Source organism: Zeugodacus cucurbitae, chromosome 6 (assembly GCF_028554725.1).
Source record: "Zeugodacus cucurbitae isolate PBARC_wt_2022May chromosome 6, idZeuCucr1.2, whole genome shotgun sequence".
NCBI lineage: Eukaryota > Metazoa > Arthropoda > Insecta > Diptera > Tephritidae > Zeugodacus > Zeugodacus cucurbitae.
Window position 1 is genome coordinate 68,375,616 of NC_071671.1, and position 21,357 is coordinate 68,396,972.

Consider the following 21,357-nt stretch of genomic DNA (forward strand, 5'->3'; position numbering starts at 1 on the left):
TTATTACCAAAATCAGTGTTCGGTTCGAAATGTGTTTATCGACAAATTTTGTTCAGCGATGAGGCTCATTTCTGGTTGAATGGCTACGTAAATAAGCAAAATTGCCGCATTTGGGGTGAAGAGCAACCAGAAGCCGTTCAAGAACTGCCCATGCATCCCGAAAAATGCACTGTTTGGTGTGGTTTGTACGCTGGTGGAATCATTGGACCGTATTTTTTCAAAGATGCTGTTGGACGCAACGTTACGGTGAATGGCGATCGCTATCGTTCGATGCTAACAAACTTTTTGTTGCCAAAAATGGAAGAACTGAACTTGGTTGACATGTGGTTTCAACAAGATGGCGCTACATGCCACACAGCTCGCGATTCTATGGCCATTTTGAGGGAAAACTTCGGAGAACAATTCATCTCAAGAAATGGACCCGTAAGTTGGCCACCAAGATCATGCGATTTAACGCCTTTAGACTATTTTTTGTGGGGCTACGTCAAGTCTAAAGTCTACAGAAATAAGCCAGCAACTATTCCAGCTTTGGAAGACAACATTTCCGAAGAAATTCGGGCTATTCCGGCCGAAATGCTCGAAAAAGTTGCCCAAAATTGGACTTTCCGAATGGACCACCTAAGACGCAGCCGCGGTCAACATTTAAATGAAATTATCTTCAAAAAGTAAATGTCATGAACCAATCTAACGTTTCAAATAAAGAACCGATGAGATTTTGCAAATTTTATTTATTTTTTTAAAAAAGTTATCAAGCTCTTAAAAAATCACCCTTTATTTATACTATATATATTTTTTGAGTTTGCCTCTTATAAAAGTTGCCAAAGCTGCTTGCAACGCTCATATGCGCCTACACACTTTGATGTTGCACGTTGCAATTTTTTTGGATTTTTTTTTTACTTTTTTCATGTTTTTATTTGCCTCTTTTGTTTTTGTTGTACATGCATTTTTGGCTTTGCGGTATGTTTCTGCATTGTTGCCCTTCAAAATAGTGTCCTGTTTGCAGCAAAGTGTCTTAAAGTTGCCCTTTCACTTTTGGGTTGTCAAAATTTGTTTGTTTTAATTTTTGATTTCTTCATTCATTAATAATGATATACAAAATATATAAATATTTTTTTTTTTTGTAATTTTTAACGTTATCTCACCAGCCGCTGGCAATTTTAATAAACAACTTAGTGATTGCTGCAAATTAAATAAAATATTTTTGCAGCAGAAATATCAGTCGGTATAACTGTATACGAGTACTTATATACATTTTTTACTCTCCACGCATTTTATATAAATTTTTATTTTGTTTTTAATTGTTTTTTTTTTGTCTGTTTTTCGTTGCTGTTCCATTGTTGCATTCATTTCACAACTGCCGCAGCTTTTGTTGCTACTTGCAGCATGTCATTACTGCAAACGTATGTATGTCCATGCAAGGTATCCTTAAGTGTTGTAGTTTTTGTTGTTATTGTGCTGATTACATTGCTGTTCGCCGCGGTTACGCCCTGTAATTGCACGCTTATCGCACTATCAATTATACGGACTCTCACACATACGCGCTTTCACATACATATCTATATGCTTACCCATTTAAATACATATGAAAATGTGTATATACATGTATGTATGTATGTAATACCCAACAATTGGCCGCGTTTGGTCTCACCAATCGCGCCCCATCGATCGCAAGTCGCAGAGACCATGCGAAGGGCTTCAACATTTTTCGACAGCGAATTGAGCTTGGATTTTTTCAGCGTTGTTTAGCAGTTCATCAGCAGCTGATTTAATTATTGTTATTGTTCTGGTTGGAATCTTTGTTAAACATATCCCTTAATTTTTGCTGACCTTAGACGCCTTAAAAATACCTCCGGAATGTGGAACAAATATTGAAATTTGCTCAATTTGCTTTTTTGACTTTTCTCTTAGCCACTTTTAGGCGCATTAGTATAAACATAAGCCAAATGAATCAACTTAATTTTTTTTCATCAACAATACTGATAATCCGATCTTGCAAACATATATGTATCATCGGCAATAGCAATAGCGATAACGGCATTGAAAACTGCTTGTTGCTCTATTTGGCAGCCTCCGCGAAAAAAGCGTCCGCTTGCATTCGTCTGTAATTTACACGCAGCAAAATCGAGCGCATATCATTACATACTTAACTACACCTGTGTATATTTATATGCGCTTCAAGTGATCTATGTGCGCACTGGCCGACATCCATACCACTTGTGATAGCAATAAATTTCGGTACTTCTGCCACTTCACACACAAGCGCGGCTTACAAAACCAAAAATAACTGCACTGAAAACAGCAAAGGCTACGCTACAACACTAGCGACGTAAGACGGCAAGACGCGCGCACTGAAATAGACACCGTACGTTGGCGCGACCATGAGAGACGCTGGCGCGCCTTAACTCAGCACATAGCGGCTAATTTCACAATCGATATCGCAGCGCGCATATCAGTATCGGTAACAAGAGCAACAACAATAATACACAAAGAAAAAAATAACAAAAAACAAATTTGTAACGGCATGCGCGTTATTTAGTAAAATTTATGCCGCACGGCTTGCGCGCAGCACCAAACAAAGCGGCGCGCAATACATCACATGCGCGAAAGGTGTGCAGCGCGCAGGCGAATGCAGGTGCTGGCGCATCAGCGTACATGGAGCAGACAAAAACAGGCGATTTATGTATGAAACGCAAATCCACTTTGAGGGAGTGCATGCGCATGAATGATTTTTCCTTTGAATTTAGCGAAAAATTTGGTGCAACGAATGCGAACGCGCGCGCTTGCAACGCTTGACGCTCATCGTCGTATTTACCGCTTCATTAGCGATTTCCTTCGCAGCTAATATCATTAGCGCCGCCATCTAATCTACGCCGAAATTGCAGCAACGCCTCCGCAGTCGACGCCGTCGTCGCCATCGCCATCGAAGCTTTTTGCCAAACACTGCCAAAGTATAATCACCGTTAATCCTCGCTTACAGTAATATACTTGCGTGTACACATTGTACATATTGGCTGTACAGTTACACGCCACAATGCCGTTGCAAAGTCCACAGCCAATAATGCGCATCAAAATCAAATCGAAATCTGCATGCAAGCATACAAGAGATTTTGTGTGTTGCAGCTGCGGCAATTTGATTGCCACTTGAGTTTGTTGCCTTTTTGTTTGCCACATTATTTGCTACATGCAACATGCCTATTAAGTGGCTGCTCATTTTGCCAAGCGCACCAGCATTTTTGCCACCAACGGCCGTACAAGGATGCTTCGTGTGGCAACAACGCGTTGTACATCTGGACGCGCCGCATTTGCTTGCTGTTGGCGTACACACCCGCTGCTATGAAGCGCTTTGTTTTTTATTCAGGAAATTCACTGTGGTTGTTGCCTCTGTTGCTTCTACTCGCAGCGCTGCGATAACTCTAATGCGAAATTGACATGTTGCCGGCAATTGAATGAATGGCAGCCGGACGAACGGCTGAGAATGTTTGAGCGCGCCTTCGCTTAGACGCATTGATGGACGTATGCATACGAGTCTTTGCATACATCCACCAAGCTTTAATCACATGCGCACACACACATGACATTGTACCGTTGTTATGTTGCTGGTTTATAGCTGACGTTGGTTGTACTCTTGCCGCCGCAGGAGGCGCACCGATGCGGCCGAACTCATACGCGCGTACATGCTTGGCTATTAAGCATCAAAATATGGTGATAATGAATGGTACTGTGGGACAATATAATTATGAGCATTAGAAGTAGAAGGATCTGGAAAATATATACATATATATAGTTTTTGATAATTTCAATTTTATAAGGGCGGGATCCCTAAATGTAGGCAACGCATGGAAAAAAGTAAAAAAGTAAAACGAAAAACATAGCATACCTTTAGGCAAATTTGAGCCAGATCAGTTACCTTTTTTGGTACGAATTAAATATATAATAATAATTTTAAATAAAAAAGGCTCACGAAACGTGTAGAATTGCTCACTGTACTAACATGGCTATCAAGCGCTTGCGGCAAAGATGGCAGCCATTACAAGAGTCTATTATTTAGTTAATATTTGTATGTATCTAAGAATGTATGCATGTCTAAAGCCAACAATTTCTATCATAATGGCGCATCAAATAGCAATAACAACAACAACATCAAATTGCACTGAAGCGCTTAAGATAACAAAAAATTAAAAAAACACTTTACTTTGTTGTCACTTATATAAAAAGCATTTTTTTTTACTTTCGCGCCAAAGACGTCGGAGAGAAATTCCATATATGCGATGGCAAATTAATGTATGCAACAACGCGCTAGCACCACAACAACGTAGCCAGGAAAAATTTTAATAATAAGAATGTGAAAATCGTCACAACAACAGCAACAACAAAGTAGTAGCAACAGCGCCTACCATGTGGCAGCAATAAATTTTACGAAATTCTGATTTATTGCGGCGTACAGTCGGGCGCGCGCTCCCGACGCTTCCATGGTGCGCGGCCACCAGCTAGCGGTATTTGCTGGCATTCTTTTGCATATGCGCGCGCTTGGCTCTTTCCTCATATTGTGTTTCACTTTATTTATTTTTTATTTTTTTATTTTTTATAATTTTTTTTATCCACAACTTATGTTTTTTTTGGCGGCAACACTCCTGCTGCTGCCATGCAATTTGTGTTGCGCCTTGTAAGCCGTGAGGCTGATGTGCCGCAGCTGATAATTACATGCATGTGGCAGCAACAAGGATGCAACACATTCACTACACAGCGTCCACCGGCCACACCAGCGTCAATTGTTACAACATACTACATTTATGCATATGCAACACAAACTTGCTGCAAGTGTACACTGCGCGCATTTGCATTCTTAATTGTTAAATTCAACGGCGGTGGTGTGGAGCGCCATGCGCGCGCTGTGCTGTGAGCGCTGTGACAAACCTCTTTCATGCTATCGCTGCGCGCTGGGGCGTAACTTTTATTGTCGCACGCTTACACGTTAATTGTTCGCATGTAATTGGCTTGCAGCTACCAAGAAGAGGTGTACTATTTGTTTTTTGGAAAAGACGACAAATGTGGAACTTTCAACTTGCAACAAGTGGACAATGAGAGGGTTAGTGCAAAGATCAATGTGGGTCGCTTGTTTAGAAGTTTCTACAAGCTATAGAATTCAGAACTGAAAAATACGAAAATTTTTTTTCTTCAGAAATCACAGCTATGAATGACTACAGTCAGAGTAGAAGGATATGCTTCAAACATGGATCAAATCGCGTATATTTAGAATGAAACAACAACAACAAAAATATTATTTTCTATCTGATACGTTTCAACACCCCAAAACAACAACAAAAACCTATCCGGGCATATATTCAAGATTATAAGAACTCCTCACTTCATTGCACAATACTGCGTGCCACGGCACAGGCGTGGCGCTTAATTAAACATTAAAAATGGCAAAATATGGTCATCGGCAATAAATGTCCGTTGGCAAATTGGTCAGCATTGGTCGCTAGCCAATCTAAAGACTTAAGCGCCAAACTTGTTTGTGCAACGCGCCGCACTAAAATGCGCAATTTGCTTAAAATCTTGCTGATTTTTGCATTAAACGCACATAGGCACATACAATGAGGCAAATAGTTATGCTAATAGACACACACACACACACTTAAATGTTTACTTGGAAGATAGCAAAATCCATTAAACGCACAATTTAAAAACTATAGTTGGGAAATTAAAAATTGTGATTGATTGCTAATTACGCCGAAGCCAATATGCCTACACTAATGCGCAAATATATACAATGACAAATGTTTATACACATTTAGATATATATGTATATATGCAAGCGAACTGGCGCTCGTTCGAATAGAGGCATTCAAGTGTGTAAACAAACAGACGTTTAGCTGCTGATTGCGCCACAGCGCTGGTGACACGTGTATTCAAATATAACTAGCATATGCATATATCTACATATAAATATATATAGACAACTTCGCTGACATATAATAAAATTGCATTAAATGCAAAGCGTTGTTGTAAAAGCTCGAAAACAGCTTTTCTCTAGAACGAGTGGATGCTACAAAAATGGTAATGTAGAAAACAACAACAACAAAACACAAATAAATGAATAAATTGTATACAGAAAATGTGGAGAAAGATTAAAATGAAATTTCCATTAATGCCAATGCGAACAACACATAGTATGTCTACAGTTACATATACACACATACAGTTTACTTACGTGCATTTGCAGTCGGTGACGCCTCTCCACTCGCTGCTGGCGCAATTAAATATTTAAATGCCGCCACCATCAATTGAACGGCGAACAGCATCAATAATGTTGCATATTTATTAGCTTACTAGCTGCGACTGTTGTGTTTGTTGCTGGCTGCACTTTTCACTGTATTTTTTCTCGCCACATTTCTTCTACAGACAGTAAATAGCCATTAGCTGTCAGTTCGACGCTGCACAACTAAAAGCTCGCCACAGTTGTTGTTTTTATTGTTGTAATTTTTTTGTTTCCATTTTGTCTTCATTTCATTTGCACCGTTGTCTCTGCTGTCATTTGCACCATTTCAATCGCCTGATATGCAACTCAATTTCCACCATCCTGCTATCAAGCGGCGCATCCTCCGCGCATGCGCATGCGTCGCATCTCAAGCGCTGTGCTGTTGTTGTTGTTGCTCTCAATCAAAAATTCGTTTGACTCGTCGCAATATTACATATCAGCGCCACAAAAAGCGTTGTTATAGTATATACACATGTTGCATGCAACACAACACACCATTATGCGGCAATCACTTTATTTCGCCTCTGCTTTCGTGTCGATTTCGTTGTCGACATTCATCGCTTGATGGTCAATACACTTAACTGTTTTATGAAAACTGCCCAATGCTGTCACTTTAAGCTATTCGTAATTGTTGCATTTGCAGTGCTTTTGTGCTTTGCCACAAATGTATTATGCGTGATGGAAACATTGCTTGTTGTTATCGAAAGTACTTGCTGTTTTTGTTGTTGTTGTTGTTATTTTATCTATCACACTCAGTTGTTTGACGCTGGCGCATAAATTTGCTCTACAAATTTCTTATTTAATATTGTTGCATATCTCTCTGGAGTCTTTTATCAAAAAGGTTAAACCAGTTAGTTGTTGCACGATAACATACAACCGTTCTTCGTTTTTTTTGTTTGTTTGGTGTTGAGTTTTGTTGACAAACGCTCTTGCTTTGAGCTGTTTTAATGCGTGGTATTCATATATTTTTAAGATTACAAGTTGTTATTTTAGATTTTTTCAACCTTTCGAAGGCTTGGAGACTTAGCCCGGTCACTTCAAAAATAAAATTTAGTTCTTATAGACTTATACAGTTCTCTAAGTGCAATAGCTCCCTTTATCGTGTCGAAAACGATTATTTTTATTCAGGAAGAAGTCTTCGGAAATAGTTCTTTCATTCAATCAACAAAATAACACTATTCGCTTTTTTAAATATCAACTTAACAGTTTGTAATGCTATAAAGGCGTCTTCATGCCAATTTGCGGTTCTCTTCGCTAAAATTTTACCGAAATCTGAACATTTCCATACAAATTTATATGTATATTTACAGAACTATACACTCTCCACAAGCAACCTGCAGTTTCCAATAACACTAAACCCCCTAATTTATGTATCTTCATTTATATTGTAATCTCTTTATATATATTTAATTAGTCATTCCCACTTCCATGCTCCTCCACTGCACCCATGCTATTGGGCTCCACGTCTTCATAAATCATAAAATAATTTCTTATTAAATAACACTCCACTCAACCTGAATGCAAGGCTTAATTTGCATTGAGACTCCACATTCGCTAATCAGCGCCTTGCCGCTATTTCACATGCGTCTATTTTTAACATGAACGTGGCATGCCGCAGCAACAGTAGTGGCAAGGATGTGCGCGCCCGGATATGTGGACGTGTCTAACAATCAGCGAATTTCCGGCATTTTATTTCTTAATTACGCGCGAACGCACTCAAACACAGGGCCGGGCAGTCAACTAACCAGCCAGCCAGCCAGCCAGCTAGCACTTGGAGAACCATAATCTTGGCAACGGCTCATTTGTAAACACACACACACTCAGGCGAATACTTATCAGCACAGGCACAAATTGGTATTTGTAATATATGCTAGTTACTTTGCATACACAAACACACAGTCATACACACGTACATATATATATATCTGTTTGTATATGTGAGCCTAGAAGAGCGCCTATCGCTGTTTATACTCCACAAACGACGTCCACATCTATAAATTATACGATCTTATAACTATAAAGCGCCTATCTGCAACCAATCGCGCCAAACGACCATTGACAGCTGCGGAGCAAAAGCAACGCTGCGCTGCGACTGCGAGGATGGCGATCAAAGTTGGCAAGTTGCATCCGCAATGCCAGTTGAACTAACTCATTTGTGCGGTTCATGTGTGTGTTGTTGTTGTCTTATCACAGTGCTACGCGCATTCTTAGGCAAATGGCATTTGATGGTGAAGAGGCTCCGTGCAACAAGCGCGCTTGGCAAATTAAGTCAGCTACTAAGTGAGGCATGCCACAAGCGGCATACAGCTTGCTGCGGCATGCAACATTCGTACACAGTGATTAGACTGTTACATGTCCACTTTAGTTGCTGTCTTTTCAATATTACCTCTGCATTCGCTTGCGCCGCGCGCATCTTCAGCTTCAGCACACACTTACGCTTCATTCAGTTGATTTGCTTTATTTTGCTCTTATTCTTGAGCTTTTTGTTGTTACCTTCTTCACTTTTTTCTGCATTTGCTACACTTTGCCGCCAACATGATTGCGGACGCGCTGCCGCACTCTAACGATCGATCGCTGCTTCGGCTTGCATCAGCAACATCGACTTCTTCATCGCCATCATCATCGTCCGCAGCGCCGCCACATTAACTGCATATACTCTGCTTTTAGTGCTCTGTTTTCTGTCCCCATTTGGCTGTTGGTTCATTGTTCGCTTCGGTATGACTGTGCATTTGACTGGCCATTCGTCAGTACGCCTGCGTATTTCCAATCACTGTGTGGGGACATTGCTTAACTTAAAGTGATTAAATGCGTTACTGTGTGTACGCGTGGGTTTTTTGGAGGTAGTAAATTTTTATTTTTTGATATTTAAGAGTGTTTCATTTTATTGGCGGATTTTGAGATTTTCATACAATTAAAAATATTTTTGTTCGTAATTCTTCAGAAATTTTTGAAAGTAAATAGAGACATAGTGTTAGTATTCTCTTACTCACAACAATCACAATTTTTCATTAAATAAATATTTTTTGATTGAAAATAATAAGCCAAAGAGTTCTATGGCTTCCATGTATACCTCTTATTCCAACTTCTGCCATGTCTTCTTCATTCTTTGTGTTTCTTTTAAGCATTTTTTTTTTCACTAAAAAAGTTCTTAAAGCATTTTTATGATATTTCCGAGGGATTTAAATCATAAAAGACTCCTATATTGTCAAAAAAGTTATCTTCCGAGACTAAAAATCAATGATATCTCTATGGAAACATTGAGGGAATACTTTATATATTCCCTCTCCAACATCTACTACACTCACTTGAAGTCTCCAGCCACATTCTCCAACATTATCCCACAATAAATGTCGCCATTGTGGCATTTGCATAATTGGTTGCTACAGCCAATCAAGCCATTATCGTTTTGTACCCTTCAGCATGTAGAAAACTATCAGTTATCCACTTTTTTTTACTTTGCTGATGCTATTTTCTTTTATTTTCCATTAAAAAGTTTATTTTTTTTATTGCATCGCAGACATTTTCTACAATTTGTGGCAGCATTAAATTACTGCAATGGCTTGCAAGTATTCTCAGCTGTCCGAGCGCCAGCGCACATGTGCTTATAAGCTTTCATACATAGCGACATATATATCTCTATATATATTATATACACCCGTATAATCAATTGTATTAGCGTGGCAGCGCTATACGCTGATGGCTTCATTAGTTTGATGCATTGCATTGGCTGACAAAGTTCATCAGTGGGTCATTTATTAAGCATTTGTGTCAACAGTGCTCGCTGTGCTGCCATCGCTGCTGCATGTAGCGACTTATAACCAATGTATATGGCATATCGCAAATGTGTGTTTGTTGAGCGCTTTAGATACTCTGCTGTCAACACTCTACAATTAAGTGGCTCCATAGATCATATGGAACGGCATCAAGGTTGTACAGTTGCTGTTGTTGTTGTTGGCGCTACTGAAGTTAGCCGCGCGTACAATTGAAGCTTGACTTTGGATTTATTTGCCGCATAAAGCGTAGCATAAATCAAGCTAAACATTGTCAACGCAGTCATTTTTCTTAACAGCACATAAAAAGAGTAACAACAACAACAAAAACATATATCTAAAAGTATACAGCACTTTTTTGTGTTTCTTTTGAAGAGCAAAACAACTGGCATTTTTTGTTGTTGTTGTTTTTTATATTTTTTTATTGAATTTTCTACCTTTGTGATTTGTGCTGTCACTGTCACTGTTTCATGTTGCCAACAGCCCACCCATATAAGCAACAGCACAGCATTAACAGCGCACTGTTAAAACACTGTTAACGCCGCTGTTCAAAAATTAGACTAGATAGCAATAATATTTCAATGTTTTTGTTTAAATTTCGACACAGGCAACCCACGCACTTACTATATATAAATATTTAACTTATTTTTTTTTATAAAAAAATATCAAAATCTCAGCGCTGTTATATTTCTTCATTACTTCTAACTACTTAAGTTCGTATTTGTTTTGTGTTTTTCTCAACCACATACTTAATGTGCCAGCGCACTTAATAACAATTTGTGTAATATTTTATTATGACCCAGCCAAGCTGCTTGAGGAAAAAAAAATCAATTAACTGCAAGTACACAACAACAACAGTAACTCACACACAAAACAGCCGCTAATGAAATGTGCGCTCGATAATAATTCAATCACATATGCATGACTAGCTGACAGTGATATTAACAACAACAACAACGACAGCAACAATAATAATAACAATAATAAAAGCACTGAAATTGCAAACAACAAGAGCAATCAAGAAGCAATCATAAAATATACTTTAACCAACAGCTAACAAGAGTAACACAAGCGAAAAATACAAAAAAAAATAGACATGAAAATAAACTCAATTCGAGCAAACAAGCAACGAACTCGGCTACAAACAAAAGACTTAAGCAACGAACGTGACTGCGCGCCGACACTTTGAAGGTCAAACAATCACAATTTTTTACCATTTTTCACAATTTTTTCTCGATTTTTTTCACGTTGTAAGGTGTTTATTATCGATTTTCTTTCTTGCTGCCAACTTCTTATTATTCTTTATACACCATTTATTCGCATGTGTTATGTAAGTGCAGGCTTGTTAAAAGTCTGTATTGGCTCTAATTACGTGCTGGGACACATTGTCACTTAATTGGTATCAAAACGCTGCGACCTCGTTTGGCCTTTGTGCGCGCATATATGGCATGAGTGTGTGTGTAATCTCAATGGACTCACTTCTTAAACGCCAAATGACACTTACAATAGACTGTACTTGCCACAATTAAATTAATTCGTTTATTTATAGCACATTTCCCTTCAATATTTAATTGAAATTATTTTTCTCTTTTTTTTACAGGGTGCTGAGCGCAAAACACGTGATGAGGAGCGACGCGCTGCTAAGCGTAAAATGACCGCCACAGGCCGTAAGAAGCTCGATGAGCTGTATCATCCGGTCACCGATCGTTCGGAATTCTATACAATGCAGGATTTGCAAAAGCCACCGGTACTATTCTCACCCGCCGATGATATGGAAAAGGTATGCAACAGGATTTTTTTTTTTTTAATTAAGAAAAAACTTGAAAAATTGTTAAATAATATTGGTATAAGTGAAAAGTGCAAAATATGTGGCATACATTTGGGCGCAATTCGAATTATTCGAAAAATTTCGACTGCCTGAATTTTTGCTTAAAATTTGTGAATTAAAATATAAAAAAATATTTATATTAGAATTTTTATATTTATAATTCTTAATTTATTTTTTATATATATATATTTAATAAAAATTTTCTAATCAATTTTATTTTATTTCCTTTAACAGAGCTTCTATGGCCATGAGACTGATTCACTGACCGGCGCACCAGATCTCAAAGGCACATCACCATTCTTGCTGCATGGCCAAAAAGTGGCGGCGCCAACACTCAAATTCCACAATCATTTTCCGCCCGACGTGCAGACGTGAGTATATGTAAAAATCGTTACGCTTTTATGTGCTCCAATAAGAGCCAGAGCGTGAGAGCGGAGAGACAAATGTCTACAAATAAGACAAGAAATGCTGCTGAGATGTTTCAACTACATTTTATAATTTTAGTAAAGCATTTATTGACTTGCGTTAAAGAACTTAGAATTTGCATACGAAAAAACACCCATTAAAAACAAAATTGTTTTACTTTTTATACATTTTTATTCACATTTGCCTTTGTCATCTCTTTACAGCGACAAGAAGGACCACCTGCTGGATCAAGGTCTAGTACCCAGTGCCATGGGCGATTTTGTGCCACCAATGAAACGCGGACGCATGACACCGCCCACCAGCGAACGCGTTATGCTCTTCGTGCGACAGGAGAACGAGGAAATCTACACGCCGCTGCATGTGGTGCCGCCCACCACAATTGGCCTCTTGAATGCGGTAAGTCTACATACAAGCTGCTAGCGAGTAAATTTGTTTATGTGCTACCTCACTCCCCACCACTTCCCAACCAAAAGTTACCTACTTAATTTAGTACTAGACATTTGGTATTATAGCATTGTCTCATTAATTTATTAGTTGCAACACAAAAACTCATTTTAAACTAAATTAATTTACCAAAAAACAACAACAACTACTGCTAACAGGGTGTTAATGTTTAAAAAACAAAAAACAACGATATGGTCGAGATTAATTGACTGAACTTTTAGTTTGGGCAGACGATGTTTTGTGGGGATTAACAGCGAAAAAATATATATTTCAAAGAGAAGAAATTTTATAAAAAAAATTACCTATAAAAATTTATTTAAAATTTGAATTAAAAAAAAAAAAAAAAATTATATTGAATAAAAAAATTTAAAAAAAAATTAAAAAAAAAATTTAAAAAAAAAATAATTTATTTTTATTTTAATAATTATAATAATTTTTTATTTAAAATAAAAATATTTTTTTTTAAATAAAATTTTTTTATTAATTTTTTAATATTTTTTTATTAGAAAACTATTTTGGTTCTAAGTTCCAATTGATTAATCAAATTAATACTTCCCTCTTATGCTTGCACGATAGCGCGAATTGCATTTATTTTCAATTTTTTTATGGTTTACTTTGGCGCTGCTAATCAACTAGCTATAAAAAAACACAATAATAATAAAACAATAACTACAAAATAATAATTAATTATTAATAATCATTCATAAACGTCATTCAATGTTAACTAAAACATAAAAACAAAAACAAGCAAATAAAAAACTGCAATATGAAATTAATGCACAAACACACCCACCCAACACCCTGTGGTATAATAACAAAATACAGCAACAACAGCTATATAAATAACAACAACAAATAGCGAAAAAATGCGAATCTCTAGCAATTAATCATAGCAATCAAAGCATCACAACAACAACCAACAAATAGTAAATTGTTTGAAATTAAAACCGCAATCACAACAACAACACAGCAATACAACAACAAGCAAAGTGTTGTTTAATTAATAATTTGTAATTAACGACAGCAACAACAACAGCAAATAGCAGAACTAAACAATAAACAATAACATACACTAAGCTGACAATAATCCACTTGCTCGCACAATAAATATGATTTTTTTAATACTTGCCACACATACACATACACAAATAGAGAGACACACACACACAGCGCACATGCGCACCAATTGCTCCAATCGTTTTGCATGCCGCGTAGTTTAGTTTGAAGAACATTTGGTCGTCGTTTTCGCAGATATTTCGCTAAACTAGTTAATAAAAATGAAAATTTTATGCGAATTCCATATGCAAATGGCGGCGCAGCGCAGGATCAGCGTGTGGACGATCGCTGATCGACGATCAACAACTGCCGTTTCGTTGTTTGTGTGTTAAATGACTTGTCAAAGCAAATAACTTAGCTGTAAAATATTAATTAATTAAAGCGAAGTGCAAAAAACAAAAAAAAAAACACATGTTGGTGATTCAAAATAATGCCAATATGCATATCAGTTACTTAGTTGATATTTCACAGCTTTTTTATAAATACAATGAATGTTAATGTGTGTGTGCGTGTGTTTGTGTGCCTGCAAGTATGGCGACGGTCAAGATCGATCATTAATTCTGTGTAAGTTGCATGTTTTGAATGCTTCATTGCTCCGCCCATTCATTACCTCATGACATACCATACATACATGCATACATACGAACAAATATACACGTGATGAATACAAGAAATAAACTACTAAAAAAAATTATGAAATAATTTAAAAAATAGTGTGATTTTTAATTAAAATAATTGATATTTTATACTTTTACTAGTGTCGAAGTCAAAAATGTCCAAACATATTATCACATTTTTTTTGGTTTTTGTAATATAGACGAAAAAAAATATATTTATGAAATATTTAAAATTAATTTTATTTAGATTTTTGGCATTTGAAGCACACTGTCTTTGTTTTTTGTAATAAATGTGGAAACAAATATTTTTTTTTATTTTTAAAATTAAAAAAAAAGTCTAGGTAGTTTCCACGCTCATTACATACATATAAAAATTTTCAGCCATCTCACGCACACACTCTACAACACATTATTACACATTACACCGTTAAAATCTGGCCTATAAACTACACAATGTACATAAAAACAATATAATTCGAAAGTTTCTTGCTAGCTCGTTAAAAATTTTCGAAAAGCTTTCATAGTAGCAAAAGCTCACAATTGGCATTTCGAATAATTGCAACAGTTACCTGAAAGTATGCTTTAATAAAATTACGAATTTCCAAAAAATATTGCGTAAAAATAGGCGCTACAAATTAGTGCCGAAAATGTTGCCTACATTTAGGCTGTAGTTATACAAAATATTTACTTGAGCGAAAGCTTATAAAATTGGCATTATTAATATATCGAAAAATACAAAATATAATCAGAGATAAATTATTTAAAATGTATACAAAAATTAAAAAAAAAAATATGGAAAAAAATTTCAAATTAGTTAAAAATGAGTTTTTGTTCGTTGTACAGTAAGAAACATCACACAAACATTGTTTGTAGCGAAAAAAATTATATATTTACAATGTTTACAAAATTAGCAGTTAACATACAAAACAAATTCAAAAGCAAAAAAGAAAGCAAACAAAAAACAAATACAAACATCATTTTTCTCTCATTTCTCAATTACAGATTGAAAGTAAATACAAAATCTCAACAGCGAGTATAAATAATATTTATCGTACAAATAAGAAAGGGTAAGTAGACATGAATACTACATACATACCATACATAGTACCACAAAAAACGTAGCAAAATTTATTTAGAGAGAAAATCAACAAAAGACAAAACCAAAAAAAAATATAAAAACAATCAACAGTCATACAAACCCGTATACATATCTACAAAACCACAAAGCACGCACGACATCTTTATGTAGACTTAACGTTAGTTTAATTTGAACTTTAATTTTACAAAAACCCAAAAGTTTATGAGCAAAAATTGTAGAATAATTTTTTTTTTTTAATATACCGCACCAACACACCGACCTCAGCATCTCATCCAATGTGTTTTGCACCTTAAAATTATAACTGCATTTTATTATTGAATTTTTATTTTATCTTTACCGTTAATATTGCGCGCGCGTAAAATTAATGTTTTATGCAATTAAAAATAATTAAAAATCTATAGCATCTAGAATTTGTATGCTAAATATATATATTTCACACACATCATCGCCATTAATTATTTTGCCATAATTCTCCAATAATAATATAAAGTATTTGCATAATTAATTTGTCATAAAATTTTTAATAGTTTAATAATTACCATTTGCATGGTGTAGACTTCATGTGCAGGTTTCTACTAGTTTCATTTACACACATAACGGTTTTTAAGCTCATATTAATGTAATTAACAACTAATACTAGGGTTTAACCACCAAATGATAATAATTAATGTGACAGCGGCATAATTATTTTTATAAAAATATACATATATACTATATATTCTAATTTTACAAGTCTTGTAAAATGAAAGTTGTATTTTGAAAAGGATTTAATTTAATTTATTTGAAATTAAAATGCACAGAATTAGCATAGATATTGAGGATTAGCAAATGCTAGATTTGAAAAATATTTAATTACAAAACTAAATATTGTATGAAAGCTTCAAGCACTTGAAGCTTATTGAAAAAGCTCTCCAACTGAGTAATAATGCTAGAAGATCCGATAACTGTTATTTTTTATGTAATTTGAGCTTTTCATTTGTCGTAAAGAATACATCATAGATATTCACTCATATTCTTATTATAGAAAATAACCAAAAATGTATGGTTTTTTAACTTTATATACCAAAGAGTCGACGATTTTCGACGCTGAAGCTTTCGAGAGTTTAATTTCTTCTGTCTAAATACATCAAAGCTTTGATATTTGCCAGCGCCACCTAGCGGAAGGCTTTCTCAAACGTAGTACCATTACACTTTTAATAATTTAAATGCGATTTTCGTTAATATTTCAATTTGATTAATATGTGAAAGTTGACTGGATTATGTTAACTAGTATTATTTTCCGAAAATAGGTTTTTATTGAGTCAGAATTCTCATTTTATGTTTTGTCTAGTGCCTTAGCCGCTCATTAGCGAGTAATCTAGTTAGTAATCTCAATATACGTGTCTCAATCCCATATCGAACCCATAACCACCCAAAAGTTAGTAACATCCCTATATATGTATATACATTTCAAAGTTAATATTTACGATTCTCCGACATATTTTCTAATCAAATGCATTTTTCTCTTCTATTTCCCTCTCATTTTTCTCTAAACAGGATTACTGCGAAAATTGATGATGATATGATTTCGTATTATTGCAATGAAGATATCTTTCTGCTGGAAGTGCAACAGATCGAAGATGATTTATATGACATAACATTAACGGAGTTACCCAATCATTGAGTGAATGAAGAAGTTTATAGAATATAGATATAAAGGATTATTTGTAGCTACAACAATTGTGTATGCGATGCAATAGCAAGAGCAAGAGCAGAGAACAAAAAGCATATAAGAAAATGTGGCAGCTAAACAAAAACAAAAACTACGAATTAGTTAAACTCAGCACACATTGTTATTGTATTTGTTTAAGTAAGCTGATGTGTTAAGTGTTTTTATAAAGATGATGACAACAACAAAAACAAAAAAAGAGCAGCAACAACAATGACAGCAATGCACAAAGCAATGGACACAATATATATATATATATATATTATGGTAGTTAAGCAATTAAAAACAAGAAACAAAAACAACAAAAAAAAGCAACAACACAAATCATACAAGAGCATATATACAACTTGAATATGTTTGTTTTTTTTTTCATGCTAATATTATCAACTAAGTATAATGAACAAATCAACAGAACGTAAAGTAAACATGTAAGAGTTAATACAATTACAAAAACAAATGAAGTAGTTGAGCGCAAAAATATGAAAAAAATTACAAATAAAAACTAATAAATAATGTTAAATGTTAGCTTCCAAGCGAAGCCAAGCAACAATGCGAAATTTTGCAAATTGGCTAAATTTTAGTAGAAATTTAGTGGATTAAAGTGGTAAATGCTGCGGCAAATGGCAAAAAAATTGCAAAAACAATTTTACTGTTATTTACTTTAAACATGAAATGGTGTGCGTGGAAATTTAATTGTGTTTATATATTTTGATCAAGTAAATAAGTTTAACTTAAGTACACACACACGCTTTATTGAGATTCGAAAATGTGCTTTTCACACAAAAAAAAAAAAATAAATAAATTATTAAAGTTTAAGTAAATGAAAATTTCGAAATTTTTTCAAAATCTTTTTCCAACAGCAAATGCTAAAAATCATTATTTGTATAGTCATTGTTGCGCAACCACTTCGCTTCCAAGTTAAAATGTTTTGTAATGTGTTAAGTAAGCAATAAATAAGAAATAGTTCAACTAAGTAAATACAATATGTAGGCATACAAGCAGCGAAAGCAAAAACAGAAAACTGTACTGTAAGTATGTATGTAATTCACTTGACAAAGTGTAATTTTCAAATTGCGCCATAAAGCTTTCACCATATGAAAGCTTGCCGCAAAAGCTTTACATACTTACTTTGTGCGTGGGTCTGCATATGCAATACAAAATAACATTCCAGTGCTTTTTAATCGCCTTAGTTAAATGCGAATGATATATTAAGTATGAAATAATAACAAAAAATGCGTAATTATAAAATTCTCTAAAACTTTCTTTAGACGTAATTAATATGTGAACTTTTTCGATTGCGTTCCGTTAAAGAAATTACACTTTTTGTATATTTTTGCTTTCTATACTCAACTCAACGTAGTACTTAAATGATTTTTTTTTTCTAATTTTGTATACTTAAATAAGTTTTAGCTTTACGTAAGTAAGTTACTTTAAACTTTACTCAATCAATGTTTTTTATTATATAACTATTATTATTATTATTATTTTTATTACTATTATCAATTGCTATATAATTTTTGATAAATAAATTTCGAACAAAATTCGATCTGTTGAACAAAAAAATCTTAAAGAATTTTCTTACAAAACTTTTCATTAAAGCGTTATACTTCTCAAGTAAACCTAAAAAAACGTTTCTCTTTTGAGAAATATTTATTGTACTTTAAAAACTTGTATTAAATATTTTGAAAATCATTTCATTGCCAGAATGCTTCATTACGTTTTTTACCGTTAGGAAGTTTTACAGTTTGGGTGAAAGCTTCGGTGAAAGTTTGACTAAATAAAGCTACTAATCTCAACATTTTAGTGTAATTATGCCAACATTCTGCAAGAAAAATTCAAACACAATTAATGGAAAATGAAAAATTTAATAACATTGAATAATTTTAATCTTAAATTAGACATCTGTGATTCTACAATTTCACAAAAGCTTTCGAATATATGTTTTGACATTTTCACCACACTGCAATAAAGAAAAAAATAAGCTTTAATTAGCGAAAGTATAGAATACTTTGCAATTTCAAAAAAAATAATTATTATTATTCTGAGAAAGCCCAAAAGCTTTATTTAAATAAGCTGAAAAAACATTCCATTAAAAATAAAAAACAAAAGCTTTACCCAACCACAATCATATATACGTAAAATGTGTAAGCTTTTGCGTCAAGCTTTCACTTAGCCAGCGAAGCTTTGCAAATCAAAATCAACTTTCAACAAAACAAATAAATATAATGAACTCAATTGCAATATATAATATTTAAAAGCTTAAGAAATCAGAACATTCGTATATTAAACGAGAACTAAATGAGAAGCTAAACGATCAATGTTTAATGAAAACAAAAATAATTTAAGTGAAATGTGCATTTTTTGTTAAAAACATGAAAAAATTGAACATAAAAAAACACAATAGATAATGTAAATACAGATAAACATCTAAGCGAAGCACAAAAAGCTCAATTTTTAAATGAAATATCAATGGAATTAATGAAGTTTTGAAAGCATGTGATGCTCAAAAGACAAAATTCTTGAACACAAAATTTTATAAATCGAAAGATACCACCAATTGAATGATAGCAAAAGTTTAAAAATATTAAAACAACTTTAAAAATTATTAGAAGCTTTAAAACATACAACTTTTTTATATATTTTTTTTAACTTTCCAATGAAAGCAATTTAGTAACAAAAATTTAGAAAATCAAGCTTTATAAAATTGTAAATAAATTATTATACTTTTCTATTTTATATTTTTTCTTTTCACTAAATAAATACGTAAAAATATATAAAAAAAAGTTTTAAGCTTTTTAAAAACTTTTTTAATTTTTCAAATTTTCAAAATTTTCAAAAATTTTCTTGAAATTCCTAAAGTAAGCAAATATAAAAATATTGAAAAATATCCGTAGCTCGAAAATTTGTATATTAATTTGCATTGAACATAAAATAATTACTTCATATTAATACAACAACAATTAATTAATAACAACAACCACAATGAAACCAATCAATCGAGTTATTCTTGCCGTACAATAAATAGCACAAATACAAGTAACTGATTTGTGTCAAGACACAATTTCAAGTATAAAATATTGCCACATACTTAATTTACAATAATTAAATAAATAAAATAAATAAATTAATTAATATTAAAAGCATACGAACAAAACAATCCACCACTAATGGTGAAACGAAATTGCTTCGTGTGTATTTTAAATTGTATTTGTAATATGCTATAAGAGTAAATAATTTATTACAACAAACAACAAAAATTAAAAAAATAATGTATTCATAATATTTACCGTAAACTTCTCTAAACACTGCAACAACAACTTTTTATAATTGAAATTAAGGCGTGTACTCTGCGCTGCAAATATTTCAGCTGTTTCTACCCTCCATTGGCAAATTGGTACGCGCCACTTGTAATAATGTAATTTTTAATTAGTTTTAGTAAAAATAAAGCCAACAACAAAAACAACTCAAATGATAAAGCAAAAAGAGCAAAGAAATTTATTTGCGAAAAAGTAAACGCAAAAGTTTTTCAAAATCATATTTGAAATGCATTCAGTGTTAAGAGAGCGTAGCAAAAGAGCGCACCACTTATCGCTGAGTAATAGCAAGAACAGAAGAGCGAAGAGAGATATGAAGAACAATTGTTGAAATTCTAAATTGATTACTTTTTATTATTATTATATTTTATTATATATTATATTATTACTATTGTGTAGTTTGTACTGTAAGCATATTTTACAAGAATATATTTTTTATATATACATATAAATATATATTGAAAATATTTTTATTAAACATAAATAAGTAAAAAAAAATCAGATGTTTGTTTTTATTTCGATTTTTGGGGAAATAGGCGCAAAATTCTAAAGAAGAAATGGTTTTCATGATGACACTGAAGAGTTTAGGAATCTTACAGGTTGGTGAGGTACTCTCTGAATCTCTTGCTGACCTTCACCTATCATATTTTTCCTTTGATATTATATTTATTGTAGTTCCAAAGTTCCAAAAAAGTGTTCTGCGTAATTAAACCGAACCCTAGATGACTAATAAATTATTGTGATAGTCTATTCGTATAAGCAATTTTATTTAAATTTTATTTATGGATTCTGAGCGCATTTAATGGCGACAGTTCCAATATTCTTTATAAGAT

At 33.7% G+C, this 21,357-nt stretch overlaps 1 protein-coding gene across 8 annotated transcripts in view; it reads left to right on the forward strand.

Moving 5' to 3' along the window:
- Positions 1–20,712, forward strand: part of LOC105212173 (protein grainyhead) — a 219,308-nt gene extending 198,596 nt beyond the window's left edge. For 7 of the 8 annotated variants that reach the window (XM_011184011.3, XM_054234630.1, XM_054234627.1 and 4 more), the window contains 5 exons: positions 11,633–11,812; positions 12,095–12,231; positions 12,490–12,682; positions 15,406–15,470; positions 17,039–20,712. In XM_011184011.3, coding sequence (XP_011182313.2) covers positions 11,633–11,812; positions 12,095–12,231; positions 12,490–12,682; positions 15,406–15,470; positions 17,039–17,165 — 702 coding nt within the window. In that variant the 3' untranslated portion in view covers positions 17,166–20,712. The remainder of the gene's footprint in view (positions 1–11,632; positions 11,813–12,094; positions 12,232–12,489; positions 12,683–15,405; positions 15,471–17,038) is intronic. The other variant, XM_054234628.1, reaches the window with a different exon arrangement.
- The last annotated feature ends 645 nt before the right edge of the window (positions 20,713–21,357 follow it).